Below are 27,231 nucleotides of genomic sequence, written 5' to 3'. Positions count from 1 at the left end.
AATGAGTCGTCAAGAATTTTTGCTATAGCTGACCGAATGGAGTACAGTTACTCAAGACCCTTGGAGAGAGGAACGATATTACACGTGAGCTATTACAGGCATATCATTGGAGGCAACGCTAACAGCCCACAGATAACACCGTCCCCTTTATTCTATGGGTCAAGTAAGTATACTTCCGTATTCTTCCAGGGCAACATGGCCTGACATCCCAAAGGATAGAGAATTACAGCATCCTCCTCGCAACGTTCGCGCCGATGATCCGCCTCGTCGTGTCAATGGTGTCCACAGACAAAGGACAAACTGTTGGTTACTGGTCCAATAGCCGGTCCAAGAATAGCCACCCCGGCCTCGAACTGGATTCGCAACCTCATACGCAAAGGAAGGGGGCGGTGGTCATGTCCGTTTCTGCTGGGAAGGAGGCAGGCCAGCATACGGATGATGAGTGGAAGAGGGCCAGTAGTAGAGCACATCAGAGACGTCGCAGCAGTGACCTGCAGGATGTCTCCAACGGAGTGACTGTTCGAACGGAGATTGYMGTCCTGGTGTCCTCGGATAAGGCTTCAACGGCGAGACTGGTGATTTAAGTATCAGCTTCAGGCGATCCCTCCTATCATTGAAAAGTATTGCTTCTATCACTCGGTTGAGTGAAAGGTGTACTAACAGATTCTGTCAATCATAAGTACGACTATTTCTCCAAAATCTCACAAGGACCGGAACATGACATAGATAGCTCTCAGTTTATATGCGATGTTCCTTTTATATCGAGTCTGGACTGGTCCAGATGAGTCTGTCTTCATGGTTGGTAATTGACATAGATCGTATTATCAATGGACTAGAACTATCAAAGCATTTCCGATCCGGGGAAAGCGAGAGTAGATGCCGACGCATATCATTCCAGTCTGCGAAGTGTTTGGACCATATATACTTGTGAGACCGGCTGGCTCTTGTTGCAAATATCTTTATCATCAAGCACCCGTTACGGAGCATACCGAGACTCGGGCGGGACTGAAAGAGGGATGACCCCGGAAACGAAGTAGGTACGATGCTATTAAACATGACTATTGTTGAACTATACTACCTACTCACCACCATAAATTCGTTTTTGGGTGTTGATGGTGTTGATCCAGTGCCATGGAGGCTGCTCCTGAGTCATATCCCACGACCAAGGCAAACGACCAATTCAAGCTTGAAGGGATGCCAGCGACGGTCAGTCTATCTGAAGTCCATTCAGGTGATCATAATTTGAAAAATACAGAAGAAGTATGATATCTTCCCATCTCCCGTTTCAGTCATCAGACACTGGTAAGTCAAGCCGGCTCAGTGGCGTGGACGAAAGCGATATCGTTTCTTATATACCGACCTCGTTTTCCGCAAAAGCGACCTCGCTTTCTCACTGGATATATGAAAAGGATCGAATTCGATTCGGCCAGATAATATTACTTGTTGGCTAATCGACTGCATACTGCTCGTATATTTACTGGTTGTTGCTCGACCACCATGGACTCCCTGCTGAACAACCTCACCTACATTGATTTTGCCCTCATCATCACGGTGCTCATTCTTCGCATTTTCTATCGGGCATTCCTGTATCCAGAGTTTCTTACTCCCTTGCACAATCTGCCTACTCCAAGGGAACGGTCACTGACCAGGGGAAATTGTACCAAGTCTGATTCATCGTCACATTCGCTCGTCTGCGGCATTGGAAGGCAACCGTCGCCAACCGCGGCCTGATCAGATATTATCTCCCAGGGAATCAGGAGAGAGTACTCGTCACAAACATGGAAGCACTGAAGGGTATTCTCGTGCTCAAACCTTCTCATTTCGTGAAGCCCGAAGCGGTCAAACGGCGTCTGTCCCGCACAGGAAATGGGTTGCTTCTGGCTGAAGGAGAGATCCACAAGGTCAGCGCACTGGCAAGTTTTCAATCACAAGGGTTAACAATAGGTATAGATGCAACGAAAAAGTCTCATGCCGGCGTTTTCTTTCCGACACGTAAAGGATCTCTATCCGGTTTTTTGGTCCTAATCAGTTGAGATGGCCAGCCGACTCGAGAGCGAGATTCTTGATACCAATTCCAATAACAGAGGCGTCGTTGAGGTGAGGGCATGGGCAACACGGGCGAGGCTCGATATCATCGGCTTGGCAGGGCCGGGACACGACTTTGACTCCTTACAGAACCCAAACAGTTCTCTTATGCGGCGGTATCGACAGATGCGACAGGATCCATCACCATTGGAGAGTGCACTGACTACCTGTCTCATGTTCCTGACCGATTATGCCGACCAATTGGTATCCCTGCTGCCGACCAAGCGAATGACACGGATAAAGGCCGCATCCCGGGCCATCCGAACGGTTTGCCACGGAGCTCTTGAAGCCAAGAAGAGGGAAAGGACGACAGGCTCATCAGGCCAGAGAGACAGGGATATAGCAACTGTCACCTTCGATAGCAGGATGTTCACTGATAGCGAGCTGGTGGATCAAATAATGACATTTTGGCCGCGGGACATGGAACCACGCCCCACGCCCTTCAGTGGGCCATATACGCGCTCTGCATTGGGAGATACAGAATCGCCTTCGAGAAGAGGTTCGTTCGCATTTGCCATCCATCGCCGATGGCGGATCTGCTCCCTCGGCTACTCATCTGGATAGCCTGCAGTATCTGCGAGCAGTTTGTTAGTAACTCCAGGAGACTTTATGTCTCGTGCATTGTCATTGCTCGACCAGTTCAGCCAATTTATCGACAAGTTTCAATCGCGAGACATGCCCAATGGATTCTTGCCAGTGAAGTTCAGAATGGGGGCGAATTGTGCTTTCAGCACGGCGGTTCGAGTCAGGGAACTGATGAAAAAGCAACAGGACGATCAAGGGTGCTCTGATATGGTTGATCTGCCCGTTATGCAGGACATTGATCAGCTTTTGGACTTGGGCTGGAGTGAATTGTTTGGGACAGGAATCGGTGTCTGACTGTCGTTGTTAAAGGAGCCCGACTTTCACTGAAGTTGAAATGTATTTCCGATCCTGCTTCATCCTCACCCCTCTTATATTGCTTTTTGCCAGCCAACAAACCACATTATTGTATTCATGCAGGGTTCCAGCCAATCACTTCATGAGTATCAAGGGACATGGCAATAAATATGCAGATCCTTGGGCAATAGTTTCTCCCTAGCTTATTCAAGTGGACCAGTCGCAACTCACAGAGCACTTGATGGATCATCCAAATGTCCTTTATGGGTTTATGCTAGTGGGTCGTACGAGATCTGCATAGCCACTTCCTCGCATTAACGACTCATTTGTCTAGACAATAATATTGGCTGTCTTTCCACGCGCATTTATACCTGACTGTCCATTCCAAATGCCAGGTCGATCCACTGCGGAATGTGAGTTCGCCATTGACACTTGACGTGCCTGGCTGCATCCCCTGCTACGAATAAGAGACGGTTTCCATTTCCGGTTGACCCGCATAACATCAGCCGTGTCGATGATGCCGAGCACTCAGTTGTGTTGCCAACGTATGACTTCATAGCGGCGCTCAGGTCGATGTGACAATGACAATTTAAAACAATGTCTGCTCTTCTCACTTCAGATCGGCCTAGGGAAAGAATGTCCGACACAACGGATTGTCTGATTGATTGGACGATCCGGACTCGTCTATTGAGTATGAGCAATTGCGAATGGGGCATCACAGACGAACCCTTCTTTGTCGCAGATCTAGGGCAGGTTATACGTCAGCACCGCCGCTGGAGAGTAAATTTACCCAATGTTCATCTGTTCTATGGTGCGTACTACATAAACATCAAATCCATTCCAAGTTGTGATACTAGCCCCAAACTGACGATGGGTGCCGTAGCGGTGAAATGCAACCCGGACCCTACGCTGCTCCGACTGCTCGCTGAACTCGGCACTGGTTTTGACTGCGCGTCGACCGAGGAACTCAGGGTCATCCTCAATCTCGGCGTCGACCCATCCCGTGTCATATTCGCCAATCCGTGCAAGTCGGCCTCGTCGCTCCTCTTCGCTGCCCGGACGGGAGTTACTCTAACTACCTTTGATAATCTGGATGAATTGGAGACTATTCGAGCGTTTCTCCCCAATGCACGGCTTGTGCTGCGGATCTATGCTTGTGACAACGATGCTCTCATCAAGCTGGGCGAGAAATTCGGCGCCCCTGTCGATACTTCATTCGTTCTGTTGCAACGTGCCCGAGAACTGGGCTTGGAGGTTTGCGGGGTGAGCTTTCACGTCGGTAGGTCTTCCAGTGACACTTCCTCACTTCATAGCATTGATATGAGAGTAAAGGTACGGGGGCGTCAAACGCCTCAGCATATGTGAATGCCATTCGACATGCCAAAATGGTCTTTGACCTGGGTAAGAGCCTGGGATACGACATGAACCTCCTAGATATTGGCGGCGGCTACCAGGATAGCAACTTTGAAAAGATTGCACAGTCGATACGAGGCGCCCTCATGGAAGTCTTTCCGCCCAGGACACGCATTATCGCAGAGCCAGGGCGCTACTATGCCCGAAGTGCCTATACTCTTGCGTGCAAGGTCCTATCCCGCCGATGTCACATCGCCGAGGCCGCTCAAAAACGGTCAGATATGCTTTACCAGAATGACGGCGTATATGGGAGCTTTCTGAATGTTCTTCTTGAGAAAGAGGTGGTGCATCCGTCGTTGATCCCCTGCAGCGCACCGTACCATCATGGAAACGCAAAGCGAGCGCGTGGACCGCATCGCTACTCAATCTGGGGTCCTACCTGTGATAGTGTCGATTGTGTCGTACGAGAAACTGCACTGGAGTCAGAAGTCCGCGTGGGGGACTGGCTGAAGTACAGCAATATGGGTGGTGAGCCTCCACCTTGATATTTATAAGCTGAAGGAATACTGACGGCAGCAGCATATACCATGGCGACTTCAACGCAGTTTAATGGCTTTTCCAACAAACGCGACATAATCTATATCAATACAGAGTCGACGAATAATGATAAGATGCATTCCAGGGTGTTGTGGGACCTGCATCAGGAGTATATTTATCCAGATACCATCTCCGTTTAGACCCATACATAACTAGGATTGTAAGAGTGTGTTGCTGCTAGACTCCACGATCCTCAAGAACAGACTCTGGACAGACACCTGAGGCTGTTGTTGTCGCGATTTAATTGTAGAGTTGAATATACTTGAGGAGACTTGATTTATCTCCCGATTCAATTACCAACTGGATGAAAAGGCAACATGACAAAGCTTTCTGGCAATCAGTTACTACAACAGTGGGTATTCAAATTCCAGGGATCATTAATAAGCATAATAGATACACATACATTCTATACACGGGAATAATGCCGTATTGTACGCAAATCGACAGATGACCAAAGTCCAGCCAAAAGAATATGGAAGTGGAAGGTATATATCTAGCAAAATCGAGGACTGGAAATGATTTGGAAGCTAGCCAATGTATTCGAATTCATAACCCATACTGTCGGCGTCTGGGCTAACGTCTTTAACTGGGTGGAAAAGGATGGACGGAAGACAGACGCGCCCGTGACGGCGCTCATACTAGAAGAAAATGCTGATTAGCCTCGTGGGTCTCATGACGGTATTGGGGTACAAAGGATGGACATTGCTTACCTCCTTTCCTCCAGTTCCCCCCTTTTCCCATCCAAGGAAATTCCAGTAGAGCCGGCCAGGAAGATTCGCGCGGTAATACCATGATGTATGAAGGAATAAAGCCTCTCGGCCCCAGGAGAATGGGCTAAGTCTCGTGCTTCCCGTTCTGCCATTGGTGCCTGGATTGAATATGAAATCGACATCCTCTGGAGGCAAGGGCCGCTCGGAAAAGATTGGATGAGGAGCGCTTACGGCCTTCAGGCCATGGTGGAGAGCTGCTGATACTGGGAATAGTTCCGAGCTCATGTGCCGACCTAAAAGGTTCTCTTCGTCCAGGGCTGTGAGTAAGCGACGGGAAATCCTCGAATGTGTGATCAAACAAGCCCGTCGTGGAAGGTATCGTTTTGGAAGCTCTTGCATCAGCTCGTAGCCAAACACTTCGTTCCGAAAGACCCATCCCGTACCAGTGGGATGGAATATGGGAAGGAAGGAAATAAAATCAGCCTCTTCGCCAATCCCCCATTCGAAGTTATCGTCTCTTGGAAATAGCGTCGGTGTCGTGGGTCCATATACTTGGATCTTGAGATCTGGACCAGCCACTGCCGCTGGGCCCCATACTCCGTCGGGTTCATTTCGATTCACGTAGTCTCGGTACTCGGTCTCGTAATCACCGTGGACTTCGGGAATGTAGAACCTAGCATTGCGTTCCGATAATCCGCGGCGTGGCTGCCTGCGAGCAAAGGCTGCCATTTTGTCCACATACTCATAATGGTGACCCGTAAAACGTGTGTCGACTTCCCAGTTCCAGAAATGTTCGAATTCAGGATGCTCCCGCATAAACCACTGAAGGGGAAGCCACTGCGCATGGTGAACACTAGATAATGTTAGTATGAGCTAATTGGACGCTGAGCAAGGCCATGACGTACTCGGTAACAGAGGGATCAAGACCTGTGTAACGTTCGGTCACCATAGGAGTGTTCCACAGGACTGTCATATCCCAGAACTCCCGGGGAATATTCTCTTCAAGAACCGTTTGATGCACCTCTTCTTGTGTGATGTCCAGACTCTCATCTTTCACATGAAGTAGCAAAAAAACTTGATATTGACCACCAGTCTGAAGAGCAAGTTCCGTGACCATGGAGCGGATAACTTGCAAGTCGTTTTCAAAATATTTTTTCCCGATATATGTGCGAAGAAGGACAGCGCTGCGCTCCTCAACCGGAAGGTCCGGGTGCGGGATCTCGGAGCCTGCATCGGTAGCAGCTTCCTTCACGAATCTGTTTGCGTTCTGTTGAACACATTGCTTCTGCAGTTCGCCCCATTTGACCTGATTCCAGTTCACCTTGGCTGGTTTTATCCAATGTGGAACAGACTCTTCATCCTCTCCCAACCCATAGGCACCGTACCGCGTGTATCGGTCGAAGGAAACATGTCCATCAAGTCCAACAGCATCGTAGGAGCCAAGCATAGGGCGTGGAAACCCTAGCGAGGGAGTTAAATCACATCAAGATGACTGGCGTGGGAGAAAGGCTTTACCTTGAGGGGTGCCAACATAAACCCCGACCTGGTCATCCAAACTCTCGTTCAGTAGCTTGTTTCTCGGTCCGAGGCAAGCAACAAAGGGCGCACGGTGTTTGGCTTGCCATTCCAAGCTATCATAATCTGGATAAGGGCGATATATCTTCGGAGTATCCTTGCCGGTCGATCCTCCAAATCGGGGATCATCCACGACTTTCGGATTCTCGTAATTCTTCGGGGATCGGATCCGCTTTACAGTTGAAACGAAGTTTGCAAATACGCTGGACCCCGCCGACATCAACATAATCAGACCTGCATCAGCCTTTCAGATTGACCTGTAGAGTGCCTACCTTGGTTGATTTTCAATTCGCTTGACGATGTCCTCAATCTGCGCAGCTCAGTTTAGCGTAACTTATTCCCTGATATATTGCGGTATAGGATCAGGAGACTCACATTCCCGAGACTATACTCATGTTTTAAAGAAGAGACCGTCATGAACAAAACAAAGAAAAGCGTGAGGAGGAATGTCCTTTCGCGAGCCCGTCGAACAGCCATCTTGATGAACTGGTTTCACGATAACAGCATTCGATCGGGACGAAGGGCCAAAGTGATCACCGAGTCGCTATGTTCAAAGGGTAGAATAGTAACCAATAACTTTTTGTCGATGTAGGTCGATATCTCGAGCGCAGGAAAAGCGCCTCCGGACCCTTGTGCGGAAGGGGTCAACCGGTGAACCCACGACTAGTTTAAGCTCTCTGGTGATACCGAGCCAAAAGGAGGTCTGAGGAGGAGAAGTTGGGTGGCTTGGGTCGCAAGAAAGAGACGGGAATTTGGACCTGGCGCCAACGAGGCTAAGTAGGAGCCCAGCTTGCCACTCGCTAGGAGAATTGCATGCGGCCGATATTACGGAGCAGACTAGGGGATACATCGGATCCTTCGATCCTTCGATCCTTCGGTCCTTGGCATTGACCAAAGGTGCACAATATCCTGGCTTATTTGAATCATTCGACGACCGCCAGGGTCTTGTGGAGGGTCCAATCCTCGGCGTGTCGGCGTTGTAATGGACTCAGGTGGGATCGCTTTATTTTCAAAACAAGAAGGGCTGCAAACTTCCCTTAAGCGCCTGCGTAGTTTAGCTACTGGGAGGCAACTCGACGACGGGAAGTGCAGAACGTAAAGCATCCTCCTCGTGCACTAGTAACACCATTATCGTTATCTTGACAGGGTCCAGCCAACCACCTGTGGAATAAAAGGGTGGGGCTCTCTGACGGCGAGAAACACAACGGTCCTATGAAGTGTACTAGCTCTACTAGTCTTCTAATCCGTGTCGATTCCGCCAGTTAGGTGTCTGCGAAAGAAAAACTTTAACTTTAATATCCAACTCTATCAGCCCAATGCCTAAGACATAGAATCCTTCAGATTAGGACAATCCTTCAGACTCCCTTAGTAAAATCCTTCAGATTAGGACAATCCTTGTAAGGGGCCAACGTATATTATACCTAGCCAATGATAACAATACAAGTCACTCAATATCACTAATAATTACTAGGTAGTTATTACTCCGTAATTTCTCCGCACATCGACCTCTTCTCAATTTCAAGGTTATTCTTAGTATTGACCATCTCATCCCAGCAAAGATTTGGCCACAGGTTCTGGCAGGCGCAGCAGAAAAATTCAAATATTGCTACCAACTCAAGTATTTACTATCTAAATTTGCGATAATGACCAACAATGGATTGTAAAACAAGATTCTCTGAATCGCCATGGGGCACTGAAAAGAAAGATATTACCAGGGAACTCTGCATATCTCACACAACCTACACAAGCTCTAGTACTCTTGATCCATGATAGTTTATATGGCGTGAAGGCCCCCATAATCCTTCATGTGATCTGCCTGATCCATTATTTTATTTGAGCTATGAACTATGGTCTATGAAATTGTGATCTATGATTGTGCGGCGCTGTTAACATACATCTTAGTGCAAGCATGCCGCCCTCTCCGTCCAGGTGCATGGCTAGAGGGCCATCTACAAGGACTAAAGACAACGGCGGGTTTCAGCCCGCTAAATCAGAGTGGTAGAACATCCCAGTGATGAAACCATGCTCAAACTGGTAATGCTATTGCTTGGTTGTCAGAGAGCCCTGGCGCTTCCTTGATATCAGTGTTTAGGCTGACCCCTTGCCTCTTCTAAGTAACTTTCCGGTACCATCCTATTCTACTTATGCCTCACAGTTTTTCTCTCCTCTATGTGTATTTGAACCTACAGCAGTTTCGGCACTTTTTCCAATGCCTTGGCAACATTTCTTGTACATCTTTTTACTCGTGGGCCTCTGTCGAGCCCAGAGCTGTTATTTCCCTGACGGAGGCTCTGCTGATGGGTATACTCCATGCTTTTCTGGAAGCAGCGGGTCACCATGTTGTAAAACTGACTCTGTCTGTCTGACAAATGGCTACTGTATGGGGGCGTCTCAGCCATACACACTTTATCGCGGGGCCTGCACCGACCCTAAATGGTCTCTCTCGTCGGCATGCGACGATAAGTGTTCTGGAGGTGCGTACAAGAGCCGGCAGAGTCATGTTCAACCAGCATCATAGCGTACCTAACATCCCAACCGTGTAGTACCAAATGCTCGAAGCACTGGATGCTCTATCGTTCTTTACAGCAATGTCGGGGGCAACGCCCTGTATTGCGCGAACTCCATCGTCTCCAATTCATCCAACAGCATAGGCTGCGCGAACAGTCTCGCCCCGTTTCAGGTCCCCCTTGGCAATATAATTTCTAACAAAGCTGCCCTGGCGAATACTTCCTGCTCTGCCGAGCCCACTATGGCGACGACCAAAGAGGCCGCTTCCAGCACCAGCACCTCTTCCTCTTCTCCTTCCAGCGACGCCAATACAAATATATCCGATCACGGAAGTGGCGACTCGAAAACACTCATCGTTGGTGTAGGTGTCGGTGTTTCGCTGGGGGTCATATCTCTCATTTCGCTGATATGGGGTGTCTATGAGCGGAGAAAGCGACAACAGCTTTTGAATTCAATGCCCTCAATGATGCCGATGAACTCAGATCCGTACGCGCCACCGGCAGTAGCAAAGAATCAATACAGTGAGCCTCAGGAGCTTGAGCCATAGCTTTCTGAGCATTCTCCATGAGCGTTGCAAGAAAAAAGGAGTTTCATCTCTGAAACTATATTAGGGATGATGCGTCGTTCTCTTGCGCAGCGGATTTTCTGCCTGATATGCAGACGATGAAACTTCCAATACAACAGTTGCAGTGCATATGCACCTCTACATTTTACATAAAGGAGGCCTCTAGGTTTTTGGCACTGCTGATATGTAGATCTACAAGCTTGATGAAATGTCGAGCACCATCTCAGTTAGGACATTCTCGAAACTTCCCGTCATCGAGCATACGCTGAACTTGGGGATATTCAGGGACGCATTGACCAAAAAAACTCTGCTTCTTGTGAAGGAGTGCCATTGCAGCGGACCTTGTCATAGTCCTCTACCCAGAATAATGCACCGTCATGGTCGCTGCAAACTGTGATCTTATCCAGAACAGTTCCAGCATACTCTTCCCACTCCGCGAGGTACCACCGACTGACAGAGACAGAAAGCTTGGACAACAGCAATCTGGAAGAAGAGCTCGTTCGGCTGAATTGATGCCGAAGACTACCGAGCTACCCCACCACAGGACAATGCAGTCCTGGCTTTGTGGACATTGTCTAGCCTCTCTGAGCCTATTGATGGTATTCGCTATATCCGGAACCATGTCCTTTGTTACTATGGATGGTCTTAGTGTCTCTTCGCTCGTTGACCAAAGCCAGTGCTATAGGATCACCGCCACGGGGTTAGATGACGAAGAGGGGTACATGCAACAAATGCAGAATGACCCCGCAACTGGACGACTTGGCTAGAAGCATGATAAACGGCCAAATGGACATACACTTCTGCATAGCCTACCGTTATGTACGGTTTAATACTCCACCAACCATGAAGCCCTCATCGTCGGACTTTTGCGGTATGGTTGGGATTGAGACGGCTTCTGAGATCCCTCCAACCAGGCTGGACGATCCTACATGGGGCCTATATATGGTCATTCCAACACGCTGCTGAAGCGCTTTTGGTTTGATTTTGAATCGACGCCTCACCAGCAACAATGAAGTTGGCTTTTACCCTGCTTGTGCTCGCCCTAGCACCCACTGCCACAGTCAGTGCGCCACTCCAGCAGCGCTCCCGAACACTATTGAAGCAGTTTACTTCGCTCGTGGTCTTCGGCGATAGCTACACCGATAACGGTGTCCGATCATACAAGCCGCCAGTTGCAGCTGAGGTACAGTCCGAAATTCTTTGATTGAATCGGAGGTGCTTACAATCTCAAACAGTCAGTCAAGGCAAGCACCGGAGGTCGTGTATGGCCGAGTTACATACGCCAATACACTGGCGCGAACGTCTACAACTACGCCTGGTCAGGTGCGGTTTGCGATGCCGTAATCGCAAACACGGTTCGCAACGGCGTGAAGCAGAACCAAATTCCTACCTTTCTGGAGGATAATGGCTATGTGAGCAATACAACCGGACAGCCTGCGTTAGTCAACCCGCCAGATGAAACCGTCTACGCCATCTGGATTGGCACCAACGACATCGGCTACGGAGGCTTTCTCACCGAAGTACAGCCAGCGGGAATGCCCCTGACATATATGACCGACTGTGTCTACGCACAGCTTGATCGGCTATACGCGATAGGTGCGCGAGTCTTTGTGCTTATGAACATGACGCCATTAGACTTGACGCCGTTGTATGCTCTTCCGCAGAATGGCGGCTCAGTTACCGCGCAGTATTGGACCGATAAAGCTGCCTATGATTCCAATATCACTCGATCCAGCGAGAAGATGCGCCAGTATGTGACAATGGTCAATGCGGTGTATGACTATCAAACACCGTATGATGTCGTCGTCGCAGATCGATACCCTCTTAGCAGATTTGCTGTTTATGATGTGCATGCCTTGGTGAGATTTACATTTGCCTGTACCTCTAGGCTGTGACACCATGTGGCTGATCCCATTTCCAGATGACTGATATGTGGGCAAATCCCTCGCACTATTTGAACGGCACTGCACCATACAACATCACCAGCTCTGTCTACCGTTGTGGAAGCCCCTGCGCATCTAATGCTGTTCGAGACAGCTACCTGTGGTATGATGATCTTCATCCATCGGAGCAGACTGACCGCATCATTGCGCGTGAGTTTGTCAACATCGTCAAGGGCGAAAGTAAGTGGGCAAAATACTGGAGAAGTTAGTCTTGTCATCAGAACATTTTGGGCTTCCCTCTGATATTGATTGGATCCTTTTCATTCTGGGGTGCGTACTTTGGTTGAATGTGCCTGTACCCAGTAAATGTAAATTTCTATCGCATTTAGGATCCCGAGGCTCAATTTCGTCACACGCTCGTAGCAGGGTTCATCGTCTGTATCATGCATAGGGCAACGCTTTTTTGCCTCATCCATAGGCGATCCAAGTCAAATTCAGCGGTATTCCCGCATATGAGACCACTGCCATCATCATCGCAGGCAGGGTTGTATTGTTGAATATTTAGGATACGGCCGATCGCAGGCGAATACAAGGAATATATCCCCCAATCGTACCGCGCACAGGCCCGCGAAGGGGTGATCCGGCTCCTTCAGAATCGACATGCTGAACTTGAATATCACCGCGGGGGGCTACCAGAATGCTATGAACGACTTACGGCAGGTGTCTATCACGGGATTCGGGGACGGCATAAGGGCAATTCTGCCATCAATCTGGACGATTTCGATGTCGAGCTCTTTGTGGCTCATGTTGAGGAGTGGCGCAGGAACCTGCCAGTGATACAAGAACAATTCCTGGAGAATTTCAGCAATGGGAAAATATACCCATTCAGAACCAATCTGCACGAGCTACAGAACCTCAGCCACGCGTATTAGTCAGTATGTGGCTTGTACCTTGGTTAACCAATAACGCCATACCGAAAATAGCAAACCTAGCCACAAAAAGGGAAAGTTCAGATCTCCGCCTATCTTGATTTTCCCCGACTTTCCGCTCCGGTTCCCACGAAGAGGGTTCAGCAACAGCGGAAAAGTCAAAGTCCATGACTTCAGAGCCCAGAAACGACGACATTGGAACATGACTGGGAGTTGCAAGGTCCTCGACTATATAAATGGAATTTACATGAAGCCAGACCTATTGGGCGGGTAATATAGCCCACTGATGAATAGTGCAGTCAACCGCTGAAGAGAAATCAACCTACGCAACGAATGGATATTCATCAGCCACTTTCAAAGGAATGATGAGTAACTTTGTTGGTCCAGGCGCAAGGCCTGCAGAAACAGCAAATCCGCATCTCGAGGAAGACACAACGCTTTCGCCAGGGACAATCTCCAGCTCAGACGAGTATGCAGCAAACCCGCGATTCCTGCAACTCCAGGAAGAATTGCGGGATGTACTCTTCACGGCTGTGGCCAGTCATGCTCCCACGAGGCATCAGTCACCGAGACCGTCGGATCCGATCGAGGACTCCACGTCGGGGCTGTTGAGGAATAGTCTGGATTTCGCACAGGTCTCGATCCCGAAGGTCAGACTGATCCACTACCTGAAAAATTGGATCATCGAGTGCGCGCCTCACCTGGACAAGTTCGATGAACAAAGTCATTTTGGTGTGCATATCCCCGTCCTTGCTCAAAGCTCCCCTGCTTTGTTCTATGCCATCTTGGCCTTTTCGGCCCGGCAGACCGAGCGCAAGGCTTGCCTGGACAAGTCGTATGATAGTCTGGAGCTCTACCAACAGTCGATTCGGCTGCTGAGCCCGTATCTCCAAGCAAAAGATCCAAATGTGTTAGTAACTGTCTGTATTCTGGGGTGTCTGGAGTTGATGTCGGTCAGCCCTAGAGACTGGAGACGGCATGTCGAGGGCTGCGCGGCTCTCTTCGACGCGTACAACGTTAATGGTTTCTCCGGTGGTCATCTTCAGGCCGTCTTTTGGTGCTATGCGCGAATGGAACTGTGTGGAGCAGTTATCTCGGAGGGAACAGAAGGCACTATACTTCCACTTCACAAATGGGTCCCCCTGCAGGCCGCCGACTCGGAAGAAGAGCGAGACATCATGATCAAGAATCTGTTTTGCCAGGACGGCTGTTCGAATCCGGACAGGCATGCGAACTGGGCAGTGTATCTTTGCGCTAAGACGTGCAATCTGGCATGCCGGCGATCGCGGTTCCTAGAACTGGGCGAGTTGGATCACAACGACACGAGACCGTTTTCCGAACAATGGAGACAACTTTGGGAGGAGCTGCAATTCTGGAACGACAATCGGTGTCCTGCCATGCTCCCGATCCGGACTACGACGGCTGGCGGCGGTCAGATATTCCCCGAGATCCTCTTTGCGCACTGGGCAGCAATCTCAGGCAACCAGCTCTATCACACGGCCGGCATCATGATGTTGCAGATGAAACCAGCAAACACCCCGCTCATTTCCCCAAGCCCACACTCTTCCCCCGTTTGGCATGCTCGGAGGGTTTGTGGAATCTCGTTGACGAACCCTCACAGTGGCAACCTCATCAACGCGATCCAGCCACTCTATCTTGCTGGAAAGTTGTTGAGCCATCGAAGCGAGCATCTCGAGGTGGCTCGACTATTCAAGAAGATCGAAACCAGCACCGGCTGGGGTGCCTTGTGGAGACTGAGGGACCTTGAGCGAGCATGGGGATATGAGTCAGGTGAAATTCTCTCTGCTATATGAGTCTGTTCTTCTATGTAATATGATGCCGGCGATGAGTGTTTAGTAATGGCATGGTTATATTCAATGATGAGAATATTAATTGCTCGATCCTCGGCCAAGGGATAAATGTCAAGAACATGTATATAATTTCACCTATGCAGTGCATCATTTCATCCTAATTTATTGCCGCTTCTGAGCAGCACGTCATTCCATTCAAAAGAGGTGCTTCGCTACGAGTACTGCTTATGCATGACTCAATTTCCCCAGATTCTAGATGGCTCTAAGATAAAGATAATACCTGATTCATTGGACGGGACGAACCGCGTCATTAACCTGATGTTGAAATTGACGTGGAAAAACTGCATTGTGCCTCTAATCCCGCAAGTTACTGATGGATGGTGTGGGGGTCAATAAATTTTCAAAGTCACCAGATGACTCTTGGAGCAAGAATGCGTGGATCGAGGATAGGCTCTGATATCCGTTTAAGGATAGGGCTTAGGGTCGGTGGTCTCCGATGCGCCGAAATAGGAAATCATAGCCTACGAGCCTCGCCCCAGAGCACCACGTTGTGCGGGATCCCCACATTTCCCTCATCCCGACTGGGCCAAAGCAAGAGATTTCTCTGGGGAATGAAATCCTGGACTGAGCTGATCTTCATGTGGCCAGACTTTGACCTGTTCCTAGCGTTTATTCTGAAGGAAACTGGAAAATTCTCCCAAAGTCAATTATCGCTCGGGGAAGGGAAATTGGTTATAAAATCATGTTCCCCCTCTGGTCAATCCTTTCGTCCCTTGTGTCTGAGGCGACTCATTTGCACGCAACATCACCCTTAGATCTTTGGGTTTATTGACCAGATCAATATGAGTGGTCGTTCATCTTCTGACCTGGAGGCACCTGTCTCCCCGCAAATGGGCTATGCGGAACATCGGGCCCAAATGGAGAAGAAATCAATGTGGCAGTCGCTACGGGAGAACCCCAAGGTTCTATTCATCGCGTTCTTTGCCTCGTAAGTGTCTCGAGCTGCAATATCATGACATTTTCTTTGATTAACCGACGGGTAGGTTTGGAGGATTTGAGTATGGTTACCAACAAGGAGTGCTGGGGCAATCCTTAGTGATGACTCGGTTTACCGAAAACTTCCCATCGGTCGTCCATTCCTCTGCGGCTACCGGATGGCTCACCTCCGTTCTTCAGCTGGGTGGTATCGTGGGATCTCTCTCGGCCGGCATCTTTGGGGAGATATTCTCGAGAAAGTACACCATGTTCGTGGCGTGCTGCTGGGTCATCCTAGGAAGTTATCTCTACGTTGGCGCTTCGGCAGGAATGCCCTCTCTGCTGTATGCTGGACGATTCTTTACCGGTCTGGGAGTTGGTCTTTTCAGCGGAGTCGGCCCCTTGTACAATGCCGAACTGGCCGCTCCGGAAATGCGCGGTCTCCTGGTCTCCTTCTATCAATTTGCAACCATCCTGGGTATCATGATTTCCTTCTGGGTGGGCTACGGCAGCAATTACATTGGCGGCACTGGCGAAACACAATCCGATCTGGCATGGCGTCTGCCCTCCATCATTCAAGGAATCCCTGCTTTTGCACTTGCCTGCGGCATCTGGTTTATGCCTTTCTCTCCTCGGTGGCTGGTCAAAGTCGGACGAGACCAGGAGGCTCAGTCCACGCTCGCCTGGATGAGGAAATTGCCGGTCGAGCATGACCTCGTCCAGATGGAGTATCTCGAAATCAAGGCAGAGGCATTGTTTGAGAAGAGAGCCTTCCCCAACACGGCAGAAAAGGGAATTCTTAAGAACCAGTGGGCGCAGTATGCCAACTGCTTCTCCACCATGGACAACTTCAAGCGTGTTTGCACCGCCTGGCTGGTCATGTTCTTCCAGCAGTGGAGTGGAATTGATGCCAGTATGTCTTTTCGACTCTTGTTGCCTGTTTTGTGCTGACATTGTCGTAGTCATCTATTATGCTTCCAACGTCTTTGTCAGTCTGGGACTGACTGGCGGCACAATCGCTCTCCTGGCGACCGGTGTCACTGGAGTTGTGTTTATCGTGAGCACCGTACCAGCTATGGTAAGTCATCTACTTTTCCTGCCATCATACAGACACCTAACTAATCTGCCATAGTTGATCATTGACCGGGTTGGTCGGAAACCCATGTTGCTGGTCGGTTCGGTGGTCATGTTCTTGAGTATGGTGATTGTTGGCGTGATTGTTGCCAAGTTCCAACACGATTGGCCGTCTCATGTCGCAGCCGGATGGACCGCAGTTGGTAAGAGTTCCTCGATAGTCGCATTTGCATCGAAACACTGGCTAACAAGCTTGCAGCACTGATCTGGGTCTACATCGCTGGTTTCGGGGCCACGTGGGGACCAGTGTCCTGGACGCTCGTCTCTGAAATCTTCCCTCTCTCGATCCGAGCAAAAGGAGCTTCCATCGGTGCCTCCAGCAACTGGGTGAACAACTTTGCCATTGCATTTTTCGTCCCCCCAATGCTGAAGTCGTGGCAATGGGGCACATACATCTTCTTTGCCGTCTTCCTTCTGGTTGGCATCTTTTGGGTCCAATTCTACCTCCCTGAGACCAAGAACGCGTCCTTGGAGGAAATGGACCGGGTGTTCAACAGTCATACCGGTGAGCGCGACGCTCAGCTCCTTCGTGAAGCCCAACGTGATGTCGGGTTGACGGCACTGCTGGCGAGAGCAGAGGGAGGCAACGGTATGTCGAAAGGGCCAATTTCGGAAGAGAAGTTTGTGGAGAATGTCTAGATGATGCTCTTCAGTATATGAGGGATGAGATTAATGCCTGTGTGTGTAATTATTTTTTGCTTGCTGTATTCGGAAATATATATCCGGCGGATGGTGCTCCATGAAGCCAAAGTTTAATCAAAAATTTCGCCAAATTTGTCTCAAGATCTCTTGTAAGTATTCCATCATTTCATGTGTAGTCTACAACGAGACAGTTACTTCCTCTATTGATATCCTCCCATCAATCTGTATGCATAGACAAATCTGTAATCAAGAAAACACTGAAAGCAAAGAAAGAAAAGTGAACGAAAAGTATTACGTAAAAGAGGGTCCGAATTCGGGATTGTGGGATCAGCTGACCATTATGGCTTAGTAAAATTCCTGCTGGGGTTTCTCTCCGTCCCACATCCGTCCGATATGAATGAAGCAAACCGGACGAGAACCGGTCCACCGTCAAGCCGCTTTTCATCGGTCAGCCGAGCAGTCCAAGTCGGGCTAATTCTGGGGTGCAGAGGCTCAATGACCCCTTTTTGACCGGTCACAGCACCTTCTCGGGATGATCTGGGGAAGAACCGAGTGCCACGATGCCGACGAAGAGAACTACCCCAGCAGGCAAACAACGTGTGCGCACTGGCTGCTTGACGTGTCGCCGGCGCAGAAGAAAATGTAAGAATTGCTGACACGTTATTAAGAGGGGTTGAAATCTGATTATCTCTCCTACTCAGGCGATGAGGCCAAGCCTTGCTGTGAAAGTTGTACTGCAAAAGGCTTCATCTGTAAATATCCCAGCAAAATCACCTTTGTCTCGGTTGCAAATGTATCCGATCTACAATCCGAAGGGACAGGATCAACGTATAGCACTATCAGAGTAAGATGAGAATCGCCAAAGAAGTGTGCCTTGACTGACAGCCGAAAGTTTGTGGATGAGACCCCCGCCACAACTCCTTCACTGCATGAGAGTGGTACCGTGGAGCACGAGCAAACACCTGCCGAATGTCATGCAGAGCCTCTAGAACTACTTGCAACCCCCAATCACGCTACAGCGCGTCTTTCTTCGAGCGGTGCTATTCCAGTCCACCAGGCTCGGCGCGAGCTTTCTTTTACCTCTCTGTCGGATTCCGGCAATGATCCTGAGACAGGGTTACTGCGACATTACTGCTATGCGCTAGCCCCTTGGATTGACGTCGGCAATCCAAGCCGTGCTTTCGGCCTCGAGTTCCTGATCCTTGGCAGGCGGGTCCGACCACTTCTTGCTGCTATCCTTGCGCTTGCTGCGGGCCAAAGGTCGCTTGTAGTGCCGAGACACGCAGCCGACGACCTCGCCATGAGCCTCAGGTTTCGCGAAGAAGCTGAGAACGGCCTTCCTTTGGAAACTCCTACTATCCAGAGGGTAGGAAATGTATTTTTCATACTGCATGATTTCTTTTCCTCGCGTCCATCCCAGTGGAAGACTTTGGTGACTGGTCATATCAATGCGCCAGGAGGCCTCGGATGCCTGGCAGCCTCTGATGGAGGGTTCAATGAACCGTCTTTCTGGGTCACACTCAGAATCGGTGAGTTGATTAAAACTTCCTGGGCTTATTGTCAGAAGCTAACAGTGGCCAGATCTTGCTGCATCTATTATAAGCTTTGAGCCTCCACATATGCTGATCCCCCCGCCAGTGTCCAGTTCAGAGTCAGCTCCGATCAAACAGGTCTATCAGCATAGTCTCCTCCTTCTTGCGCATACGTTGACCTTCGTCTTCGGAGGTCCAGCCACATATCTTGAGGGCTTGGGCCAAGTAGAGGCTGTCTCCGCTTTGAATCCAGTGTCGCAATGGAACTATCTGTGGATGGAATGCCGGAGATGGTATCAGAATCGTCCTCTGCAAGTTCAGCCCGTCTTGGATGTTCGAGCTGCGCACGCAGATGAGATTGACCCACAGAACGCTTCTTCCTTCCCAATCTTGGTCTATACAACACCCCTCGCACTAGTCGCCAATGCTGTCTACCATGTCGCGTCTTTACTCCTTCTGACTCGCAAACCGCGCTTTGTGAAGACGCTGACCGGCCCGAAATGCCTGTCCTCATCTATCTGGCATGCTCAGTCCATTGCCGGTATTGCAACTAGCAACGATACGGTTGAGCAGTGGGACCCGATCCTCATTGCGGCGCTGCTCCTCATAGCCAAAGATATGACCCACCATTTACAGCAGTCAGCGGTGTTGAACCGGCTACAAAGAATTACGGAGTTGACAGGGATCAACTTGGACTTCGAGATCGAATCTCTTCAATCCCAGTGGCGCATGTCACGATACGAAGAACCAATTGCTTGATAGAACACATCAGGACTTTTGTTTCACCTATTGACTGTCCAAACTATCGACTTCCGACGCTGTTGGAATGCTCTGCATCGAACCTGGCCTCTGCACACATAACGCCGCGGCACAATTTGCCTGTCGGACTGCCTGCTCAATGGCGTTATCGAAATCTTCCAGCGAGGCTGATGTCGCGATGAATTCGGCAAATGCCGCGGCGAAATACCCAACAAAGGTGTCGCCAGCGGCCGTCGTGTCAACCACGTTTTGTACCCGGATCCCATCGACTAAACCCTTCCTGCCGGTGCGGGTCGAGAAGAAAACACCCTTTGCCCCAAGGGTAATTAGGACGATCTTGACCTTGGCGAGATCATGGAACCGCCTCGCCAGGTCTTCCGGCTTCAACTCGCCCGTCGCCTGGCTGTCGATCGCTGAATCTGCTGAGATCGATGCCTGCATTTGCGCCGCTTCGGTCTCGTTCATGACGAGAACGGACGTGTTGGCGAGCGCTTCAACTGGGACGCCATCTGCGAAGACCGGGGCGGGATTGAACAGGACATGTGTTGGATTCCCTGGCTGGTTGAAATGCTTCATCAAGTCCAGAGTCGTGTGTCTGGGAATCTCGCCCTGTAAGACAACCAAAGCCGGAGATTGAGGGTAGGATTGGATAGTGCCGAGGATCTTCTGAGCATCATCCATCCCCGCATGATTGGCCCCCGGCACCACCAGGATCCTGTTTTCGCCGTGCGCTGAGTCTTCAACGATAATGGTTGCAGACCCGGTGCGGCTGTCTGTCTTCTCTTCAATATACTTTGTATCTACACCGGAATCCTCTAGCGTCGGTTGGATCAATGTTGCGTAGTAGACGTCGTCGGCACCCACAGCGCCAATCATGCTCACAGTGACTTTTGCGGCGTCACTGGAGGTGAGTGATGCTCGACCACATGCGACGGCCTGGTTTGCACCCTTTCCGCCGGCAGTCACGGAGAGTGAATTTGCTGTTAAGGTCTCCCCTGGCCCGGGACACCGGGATGTTGATACTGCGAAGTCGATATTCAGCGAACCGACGACGCAGATGTGGGTCGTGTTGGAAGACATGCTGCAAATTTTGTGGTGTTTAGAATACTAAGAAATCAATACTGAGGCAGAATATGGACGACTTGCAACTTGGATATTTATGTCTTGTCTTCACTTAGCCCGTCTTTGCCGAGGTGGAGCCGTCCAAATGCGGGAACCGTAGGCTATGCCCCTAGAATCGGCCCACTGCATGTGAGTAAATAATTTTTCAAATCATCACTTGCTTCTGGAAATTTAATGCCCTTGCACTGTATTGATTGGTCTCAGGAGCAGAGCGCATAAATGTCGCGCTCATGCAGTTACATAAGTCTGGGGGAAGCTAAGCTACTGGCAACAAAATCAAATGTCCTCAACCCTCTCCTCTGTATAATTATCATATATCACTGATTAAACGGAGAGTAGAAGCCACATATGGTACTGTTTAAATAATAGAAATACAATAATCAGTTAATCAGGATGATCTAGCTGTCATGAGCATCAATAGCAATTACCAGGTCTAGTACTGTGTTCATGGATAAAGTCTCATATGTGATATGCGCGAAGCGTAAACAAGGGCTGCTGCAAACCAAAAAGCCTACGGATATATATGCTTACCTTGGAACCATTATTAACCTTCTTAAGGTATATTTGCCAAGGAGAATGACATACAGGCAAAGAATTAAGGTAGCCAAGCATGGTTTTAAGTTATCGGCATTAATAGTCGTGCGTCCCATGGATAATTTAGACACATGAAAGAGTGTATCTAGCCTATTTCAGGGATTTAGTAAAGTGCTACACAAAATCATGGTTCCTAGAGGGTCTGACGTCCTGCTTTGCCCTGTCCCTGTAGGAGCTCCTCAAAAGCAAATAAGATTGAAAAGAGGATATATAAACTCTCCTCCAGAATTTAGTTCTTGCCTTGTATAAAGTATATTCGTTTCTGATAAAGATTAAAGCATGAAATAGAACTAGAAGAGTTATGTCTGAGTCAACACAGTACCATCCATCGACTTGCCTTCACTGCCAGCCTTCAACCACTTGAGCACATTATTATGCAGAAGTGGTTCCAGGTTGGAAAAGAGAAACCTCTACCTTAGCCTTGTAAGTTGAATAAAATAGCATCATCCTCCCTGGCACTTCTTACTTTGTTGGTTCATCGTGACTATGACGCTTCATGATTGTTTTGCCCCTCTATAAGCCATGGTAACAGCATAGACAATATACAGATACCCCTTCAAGTGATTGGAATCAAGTTGTGATATTAACAGGCACCAGAGATGTTGAGAGAAAAAATTTTCTGCAGGCCCATTTTAGGCACCCATGTTTCGTGAGGTATGAGAGGCATTTCTGGGAGCCAATGGAGATTCAAACTTTAATCAATGGAAGGCCGCTCGCACTGTCAAGCATCTACCAGCCTGAATGATAGAAGGAGGCTACAGAACCTGAAATGAGACTGTTGTTGTCATGTCAAACGTTCAGAAGGTAGTGCCTAGAAGAGCCATGCTAAATGGTACTGATACTGCTCCTAATGGTCCATCAAATGGACGACTTCCTTTGCCTGCTGCGAATCGTAAGAAAGCAGTATGTGTCATGTTATTGTTATAGATAGCAGGGAACAAAGCATAGCAGCCTAGCAGTCCTATGAGGGAATTAAATACATCGATCCAAGCTTTTCTTGGACGACCATGACAGACTGACAACAGATCCGACGGACCTGAATGGCTGAATCGACAGGGCTGGACCGAATAAGGTCGTCTAGAAGTCTCCAGTTCCTGAAGCTAAGAAAATGTATACAGGATATAAGATTTTATGTTTTCCCTTCCACTTCCCTCTGCTCCCCTACTTGTTGATCAACTCGATTTTCTTCATCTCAATTGCTGGTGCTTCTACTTCATTGTACAGCCAATTCGGATTCTTCTGCTAAATCATACATCGATGAAGAACCTTGGTCTGACTATCTTTTGCCTCTGTATCACTGCAGTGGAATGCCATAACCACAGACCCAACTGTGTCTACCCAGAGCTCCTAGAAGAACGTCGCCCGCCATAGGACAAGCAGTATCGAGGGCCAATGCTTCGAGGAGTATCAGTATAGACTCAGAAGATGGAAAAGATTGCATTCTGTTTGTATATCTCAATTGTCGAGAATGCTCTTAGGGACGCACATGCTGACATGTAACAGCTTAGCACAGCATCTTTAGATTCTATACACTCGTTAATCCATATTCGGCGTTTCATATATAACCAAAAACCGGGGGAGGATAAAACTCAAAAGGAAAAAAAAGGAAAAAAAGATATCAACATGCACAAAATGAATCGCTTCATGAATGTCCTGAGCAAGCCAGGAGCAAAGGGCGAGATCCAAGGCGTGGCTCCCACTCAGTTCACCGAGAAGGACGGCCTTGCGATTGACAAGCCTAACGCCACTGGCTACGCTCCGAAAAGCAAACCCCGAATGCTGGACCGGTGGCTGGATTTCGTCGTTCGGATGTCTGGCTCAGAGCCAGTCTTCTTCTTCATCCTCGCGGGTCTCCTCGCCTGGGCCATGCTTGGGATAAAGTACGGGACCACCGAGCTCTGGCAAGTCCTCATCTCCGACGTTCAGGCAATCGTCAGCTATGTGTTTGACTCCTTCCTTGTCAGACAGCAGCTCAACGCATACGATGAGGAAATGACTGTGGCTGCCGAGCTGCAGTCGCGCATTCTCAGCCACCGCAGGATGCTGGCGAAACTGGACTTGGAAACAGTCAGGAAGGATCCAGAGAAGCAAACCCGGCTGACAATGATCGTGGCTCAGTACCGGAACGCTCCCGAATTCAGCGCGGAGCTCCCTGCTGAAAGGTGCTTTGGACGGACCGTCACTTGGTTCTCTCATGTACTGGGTCATCTCGGCACAATCGCTCTATACTGGGTTGGCGTCTTCGTCTGGATTGGCCTCGGACATCTGGAAGGATACAGCAACGAGTGGCAGCTGTACATGAACTCGGCGTCTTCGGCGTTGATGGTGTTTGTCTTCGCATTTCTGGCTAACATCCGCGAGCGACACTCCGCCTATACCCTTAGTTGTCTGAATGCAATCTCTAAGGTTGACGCAACGCTTGAATATCGCCTCCGGCTCCTCACTGGTGATAACATTGAAAACGACGTGGTTATCATCCCAGCGCCCAAGGTTAGCGGAGTTCAACGTGCCATCTTCTACTATGCGGATCTCGTCGGGACTCTGGTCGGCATCACCATCCTACTAGTCATGATGATCGTCTGGGTGGCGATAGGACCTCTACTACGCTTCAACGCCAACTGGTGGCTGATCATCGGCACCTACGCTGGGCTCGTTGGCATGAACGATGGCTTTGTCCTCCGAAACATGCAAGCTCGCCTCCGAGGTTTTGCCGATCTGGAGTTTGAAAAGGTCGAGGCGGAAGAGAACAAGCTCTTTGCGAGTGTCGGTCAACCCATGCCGATCAAGGAGGTCACTGAACAGAGAAGTCTGACGCACCGCGTCTCCGATGCGATGAATCGGGTTTGCGCACATGAGATCACAGTTGTGGCCGGCTTCCTCGTCATTGTGTGTCTCATTGCAGGAGCAAGTGCGATGAAATGGACGCTGACGGGCCAGTTGCTGTGCAATGTCCCACCGAGTCTGATCGAGTCATTCTTCATGATCATCTTGATCACAGGTCACAACTCGGCTGACGATAGCAAGCGAGTGGAGCTGCGGAATCTCTATGAGAGGCGTCTGAGTCTTTTGGCTTTTGTCAATGGTGTACAGACGCTACGTGACGAGATGAATGACTCGCGGAGAGAGTAGTCATTGTGGTTTTGCTCCACTGAGGCCATACATTTCGCCGTTCAAGGAATGTGGATTGGGATCCTCGAGTTGTCTGTGGTTGGTGATTGGAGCTAGTTGCAAGAGTTCATGTTCTTCCTCTTAGTTTCGCCTTGGCTTAAAGTGTTGCTGACTTAGTTACTGATGCAATATCATTAGAAAATCTCCTGTTTGAGCATATGTGCATGTATCAGAAGGTCTGGATAATAATTTGCCAATAAAATACTGCCCTGCAGTCTCATATCACCTTTCTACAAGTTGAGTGCAAGCCGTAGTAGAGAACATGGCGTACCTATTGCCCTTGCTTTTGTGACACAGATATCTGTCAACGATGAGTATCCATTCCACAAGGCCCAAGAATACCAGTAATCCTTAAAATGAGAGGGGGAAGAAAGTTCACAATCAAACTGCCCAACTTAACCACTATAGTCATGACTGATTTTCTGTATGAGAGATGAGATTATGCCACCTGGAGAAAACATTCTGTGGATCATACTTCCTCTTCAGAGCCTGCAATCGGGGAAGATTGTCCCTGAAGAGATAAGTTGCTCCAATCTCATGTCCTAAATGAGTTGTCAGCATGTAATCAACATAAGACAATATCACAAGTGCCCCCACCTGCAAAATTAGCATTGGCTTGCACCGCAGGCTCATTTTTGACAGCATAACAAGCCGATTTCTTGATCCTTGAGAGTAGGGCTCGCATGTATGTATGCATTGTCGCGTCATGTTCAGGGTCATACCAGCATAGAAGCAACGCGACATTGTAGTATCGTCCTCGATCAGCGCAGGCTGTCGCGTCGATAGGGACACTGATCGTCTTCTCATAGGGTATGAGCTGGAACATTAGCACGCTGTTCTTTGATCGTGGATACTTTTCCATAATCGCGTCGAAATGTTCCCATAAATCACAGATCAGATGCCGGTCAAGTGGCATGGATACTTTGGTCCCAGTGAAACATTTCCGACCCTCTGGGACTGGATCGACATTTGCAATTCGATTGAGTTCTGTGTAGGACATCATGGACGTCTTGTTTATTGAAGGGCCCAGAGACATCAACGGCGCGAAGAACTCCTCTGCCTTCTCTTGACTGCCGTTATAGAATGGCAGAACCAAGATACCTGTACGATCAGCCGCCGATGGTGCCGCAAGCCCAAAGAAAAGGCCACTGTCTTGATCCTGCTGCTCATCGAAGCGACTGGCGAATTCAAGGATCCCTGGTAATCGATCCACAGTGAAAATGAGCGTTCCACCATACACTGGCCCGGCAAGGTCATAAGCCCGGAAAACCAGCTCCGTCACAATCCCAAAGGCTTGTCCTGCCCCTCGCACTGCCCAGAATAAGTCCTGGTGGCTCTCGTCGGATGCCTCCACAATCGTACCGTCTGCTAAGACCATTCTGACACTGACTAGATTGTCGCTGATCAGGCCGTATCGCCCAGTTAGCCACCCAAAGCCACCTCCCAGCGTCGTCCCTGCAACTCCTGTGTGGCTGGCAGTGGATCCAACAACTGCCAGGCCATACGCAGCAGTGGACTCGTTAACATCATCCCAGATAGCGCCGCCCTGGACACACACAGTTCTGGAGGCAGGATCAGTTAGGACTCGGCGCATTTTAGTCAGGCTGATGACCAGTCCACCGTGGGTAGCAGACGAGCCAGTGGTCGAATGTCCACCAGCCTCTGTGACAAAGTTGATATGTTGCTTTCGGGCAAATTTGACTACATCAGATACTTCTGACGTAGAGGTAACTTCGACTATAGCGCCCTGGTCGGCAATCAGTCCCCGTCGTATGTATAATGAGAACGTGGAGAAAACACACTGCATCTCGTTCACAAGTATCACTCCATCTCTTGATCTTTTCCGTATAGTCCTCAGATCCGTAACAAATCACATTTGCTCTGGTCCCTTCCAACCACCGTCTCAATTCTAGTACATGCGAATATGACATGAACGGCATGATGTATCTTGTCCAAGGGTACAAGGTGGGAAGTAGATACTAAGTGAACTGTTGAATGGAGAATAAAAGAAAGACTTGCCACATGGAGATGCCTTGTTTTAAACCAGGAGCAGGGAAGGATTTCTAGCCTTGCTATTGGACATGACTGATCGAGTTCGTCATGATCGTTCGACCGAAAAGTGTCACTCGGTCGGACCACAGAATGAGGCGTAGCCTCCCCCTCAAGTACCTTGGGTAAAGAAAGGTAAGATCTTAGATGTGATACTGACAGGACTGAGCTACGTCCAACCTCTCTAGCCTTTCTTAGAGAAGGTCTGGAGACGCCTTTGGGGGGGTCTTTTGGATTCAAATTACAGTTACAATTGCAGAAATGCCAATAAAAGGGATCGTTTCCTCGATGTTCACACGACAAAGTCCAGGCACATGTCACGGACCTCTACTAATGCCCTCTGGCACACCGGGCAGCTATT

General features: G+C 49.3%; 11 protein-coding genes across 11 annotated transcripts; 8 read left to right on the top strand and 3 right to left on the bottom strand.

Moving 5' to 3' along the window:
- Nucleotides 1-1,778: 1,778 nt before the first annotated feature.
- Nucleotides 1,779-2,649, top strand: Aspvir_007000 (uncharacterized protein; the record flags this gene model as incomplete). The annotated part of the gene is made up of 2 exons (XM_043270186.1): nucleotides 1,779-1,944; nucleotides 2,030-2,649. 2 exons carry the CDS (start codon nucleotides 1,779-1,781, stop codon nucleotides 2,647-2,649), a joined length of 786 nt encoding a protein of 261 aa, XP_043126121.1.
- Nucleotides 2,650-3,834: 1,185 nt separating this feature from the next.
- Aspvir_006999 (type III PLP-dependent enzyme) lies at nucleotides 3,835-4,862 on the top strand (the record flags this gene model as incomplete). The annotated part of the gene is made up of 2 exons (XM_043270185.1): nucleotides 3,835-4,243; nucleotides 4,297-4,862. 2 exons carry the CDS (start codon nucleotides 3,835-3,837, stop codon nucleotides 4,860-4,862), a joined length of 975 nt encoding a protein of 324 aa, XP_043126120.1.
- Nucleotides 4,863-5,441: 579 nt separating this feature from the next.
- Nucleotides 5,442-7,676, bottom strand: Aspvir_006998 (DUF3405 domain-containing protein; the record flags this gene model as incomplete). Its single annotated transcript, XM_043270184.1, has 6 exons — nucleotides 5,442-5,552; nucleotides 5,625-6,477; nucleotides 6,530-7,085; nucleotides 7,140-7,402; nucleotides 7,472-7,509; nucleotides 7,575-7,676. 6 exons carry the CDS (start codon nucleotides 7,674-7,676, stop codon nucleotides 5,442-5,444), a joined length of 1,923 nt encoding a protein of 640 aa, XP_043126119.1.
- Nucleotides 7,677-9,948: 2,272 nt separating this feature from the next.
- On the top strand, nucleotides 9,949-10,254 carry Aspvir_006997 (uncharacterized protein; the record flags this gene model as incomplete). Its single annotated transcript, XM_043270183.1, has 1 exon — nucleotides 9,949-10,254. The coding sequence occupies one exon, from the start codon at nucleotides 9,949-9,951 to the stop codon at nucleotides 10,252-10,254; it is 306 nt and encodes a 101-aa protein (XP_043126118.1).
- A 1,027-nt stretch (nucleotides 10,255-11,281) lies between these two features.
- On the top strand, nucleotides 11,282-13,087 carry Aspvir_006996 (SGNH/GDSL hydrolase family protein; the record flags this gene model as incomplete). The annotated part of the gene is made up of 4 exons (XM_043270182.1): nucleotides 11,282-11,455; nucleotides 11,508-12,131; nucleotides 12,194-12,395; nucleotides 12,738-13,087. 4 exons carry the CDS (start codon nucleotides 11,282-11,284, stop codon nucleotides 13,085-13,087), a joined length of 1,350 nt encoding a protein of 449 aa, XP_043126117.1.
- A 359-nt stretch (nucleotides 13,088-13,446) lies between these two features.
- On the top strand, nucleotides 13,447-14,898 carry Aspvir_006995 (putative C6 transcription factor; the record flags this gene model as incomplete). Its single annotated transcript, XM_043270181.1, has 1 exon — nucleotides 13,447-14,898. The coding sequence occupies one exon, from the start codon at nucleotides 13,447-13,449 to the stop codon at nucleotides 14,896-14,898; it is 1,452 nt and encodes a 483-aa protein (XP_043126116.1).
- An 839-nt stretch (nucleotides 14,899-15,737) lies between these two features.
- Aspvir_006994 (sugar porter family MFS transporter) lies at nucleotides 15,738-17,643 on the top strand (the record flags this gene model as incomplete). The annotated part of the gene is made up of 5 exons (XM_043270180.1): nucleotides 15,738-15,883; nucleotides 15,939-16,783; nucleotides 16,833-16,948; nucleotides 17,003-17,147; nucleotides 17,204-17,643. The coding sequence occupies 5 exons, from the start codon at nucleotides 15,738-15,740 to the stop codon at nucleotides 17,641-17,643; spliced, it is 1,692 nt and encodes a 563-aa protein (XP_043126115.1).
- A 535-nt stretch (nucleotides 17,644-18,178) lies between these two features.
- On the top strand, nucleotides 18,179-19,937 carry Aspvir_006993 (uncharacterized protein; the record flags this gene model as incomplete). Its single annotated transcript, XM_043270179.1, has 3 exons — nucleotides 18,179-18,288; nucleotides 18,532-19,175; nucleotides 19,228-19,937. The coding sequence occupies 3 exons, from the start codon at nucleotides 18,179-18,181 to the stop codon at nucleotides 19,935-19,937; spliced, it is 1,464 nt and encodes a 487-aa protein (XP_043126114.1).
- Nucleotides 19,938-19,964: 27 nt separating this feature from the next.
- Aspvir_006992 (ribokinase) lies at nucleotides 19,965-21,017 on the bottom strand (the record flags this gene model as incomplete). Its single annotated transcript, XM_043270178.1, has 1 exon — nucleotides 19,965-21,017. The coding sequence occupies one exon, from the start codon at nucleotides 21,015-21,017 to the stop codon at nucleotides 19,965-19,967; it is 1,053 nt and encodes a 350-aa protein (XP_043126113.1).
- Nucleotides 21,018-23,276: 2,259 nt separating this feature from the next.
- On the top strand, nucleotides 23,277-24,782 carry Aspvir_006991 (low-affinity Fe(2+) transport protein; the record flags this gene model as incomplete). The annotated part of the gene is made up of 1 exon (XM_043270177.1): nucleotides 23,277-24,782. The coding sequence occupies one exon, from the start codon at nucleotides 23,277-23,279 to the stop codon at nucleotides 24,780-24,782; it is 1,506 nt and encodes a 501-aa protein (XP_043126112.1).
- Nucleotides 24,783-25,386: 604 nt separating this feature from the next.
- On the bottom strand, nucleotides 25,387-26,628 carry Aspvir_006990 (FAD-binding oxidoreductase; the record flags this gene model as incomplete). The annotated part of the gene is made up of 1 exon (XM_043270176.1): nucleotides 25,387-26,628. One exon carries the CDS (start codon nucleotides 26,626-26,628, stop codon nucleotides 25,387-25,389), a length of 1,242 nt encoding a protein of 413 aa, XP_043126111.1.
- Between the last annotated feature and the right edge of the window lie 603 nt (nucleotides 26,629-27,231).

This window comes from Aspergillus viridinutans (genome assembly GCF_018404265.1).
Source record: "Aspergillus viridinutans IFM 47045 DNA, scaffold_5, whole genome shotgun sequence".
Lineage (NCBI taxonomy): Eukaryota > Fungi > Ascomycota > Eurotiomycetes > Eurotiales > Aspergillaceae > Aspergillus > Aspergillus viridinutans.
The sequence above is the reverse complement of the archived record's forward strand: the minus strand, read 5'-3'. Positions and strand labels throughout refer to the sequence as shown.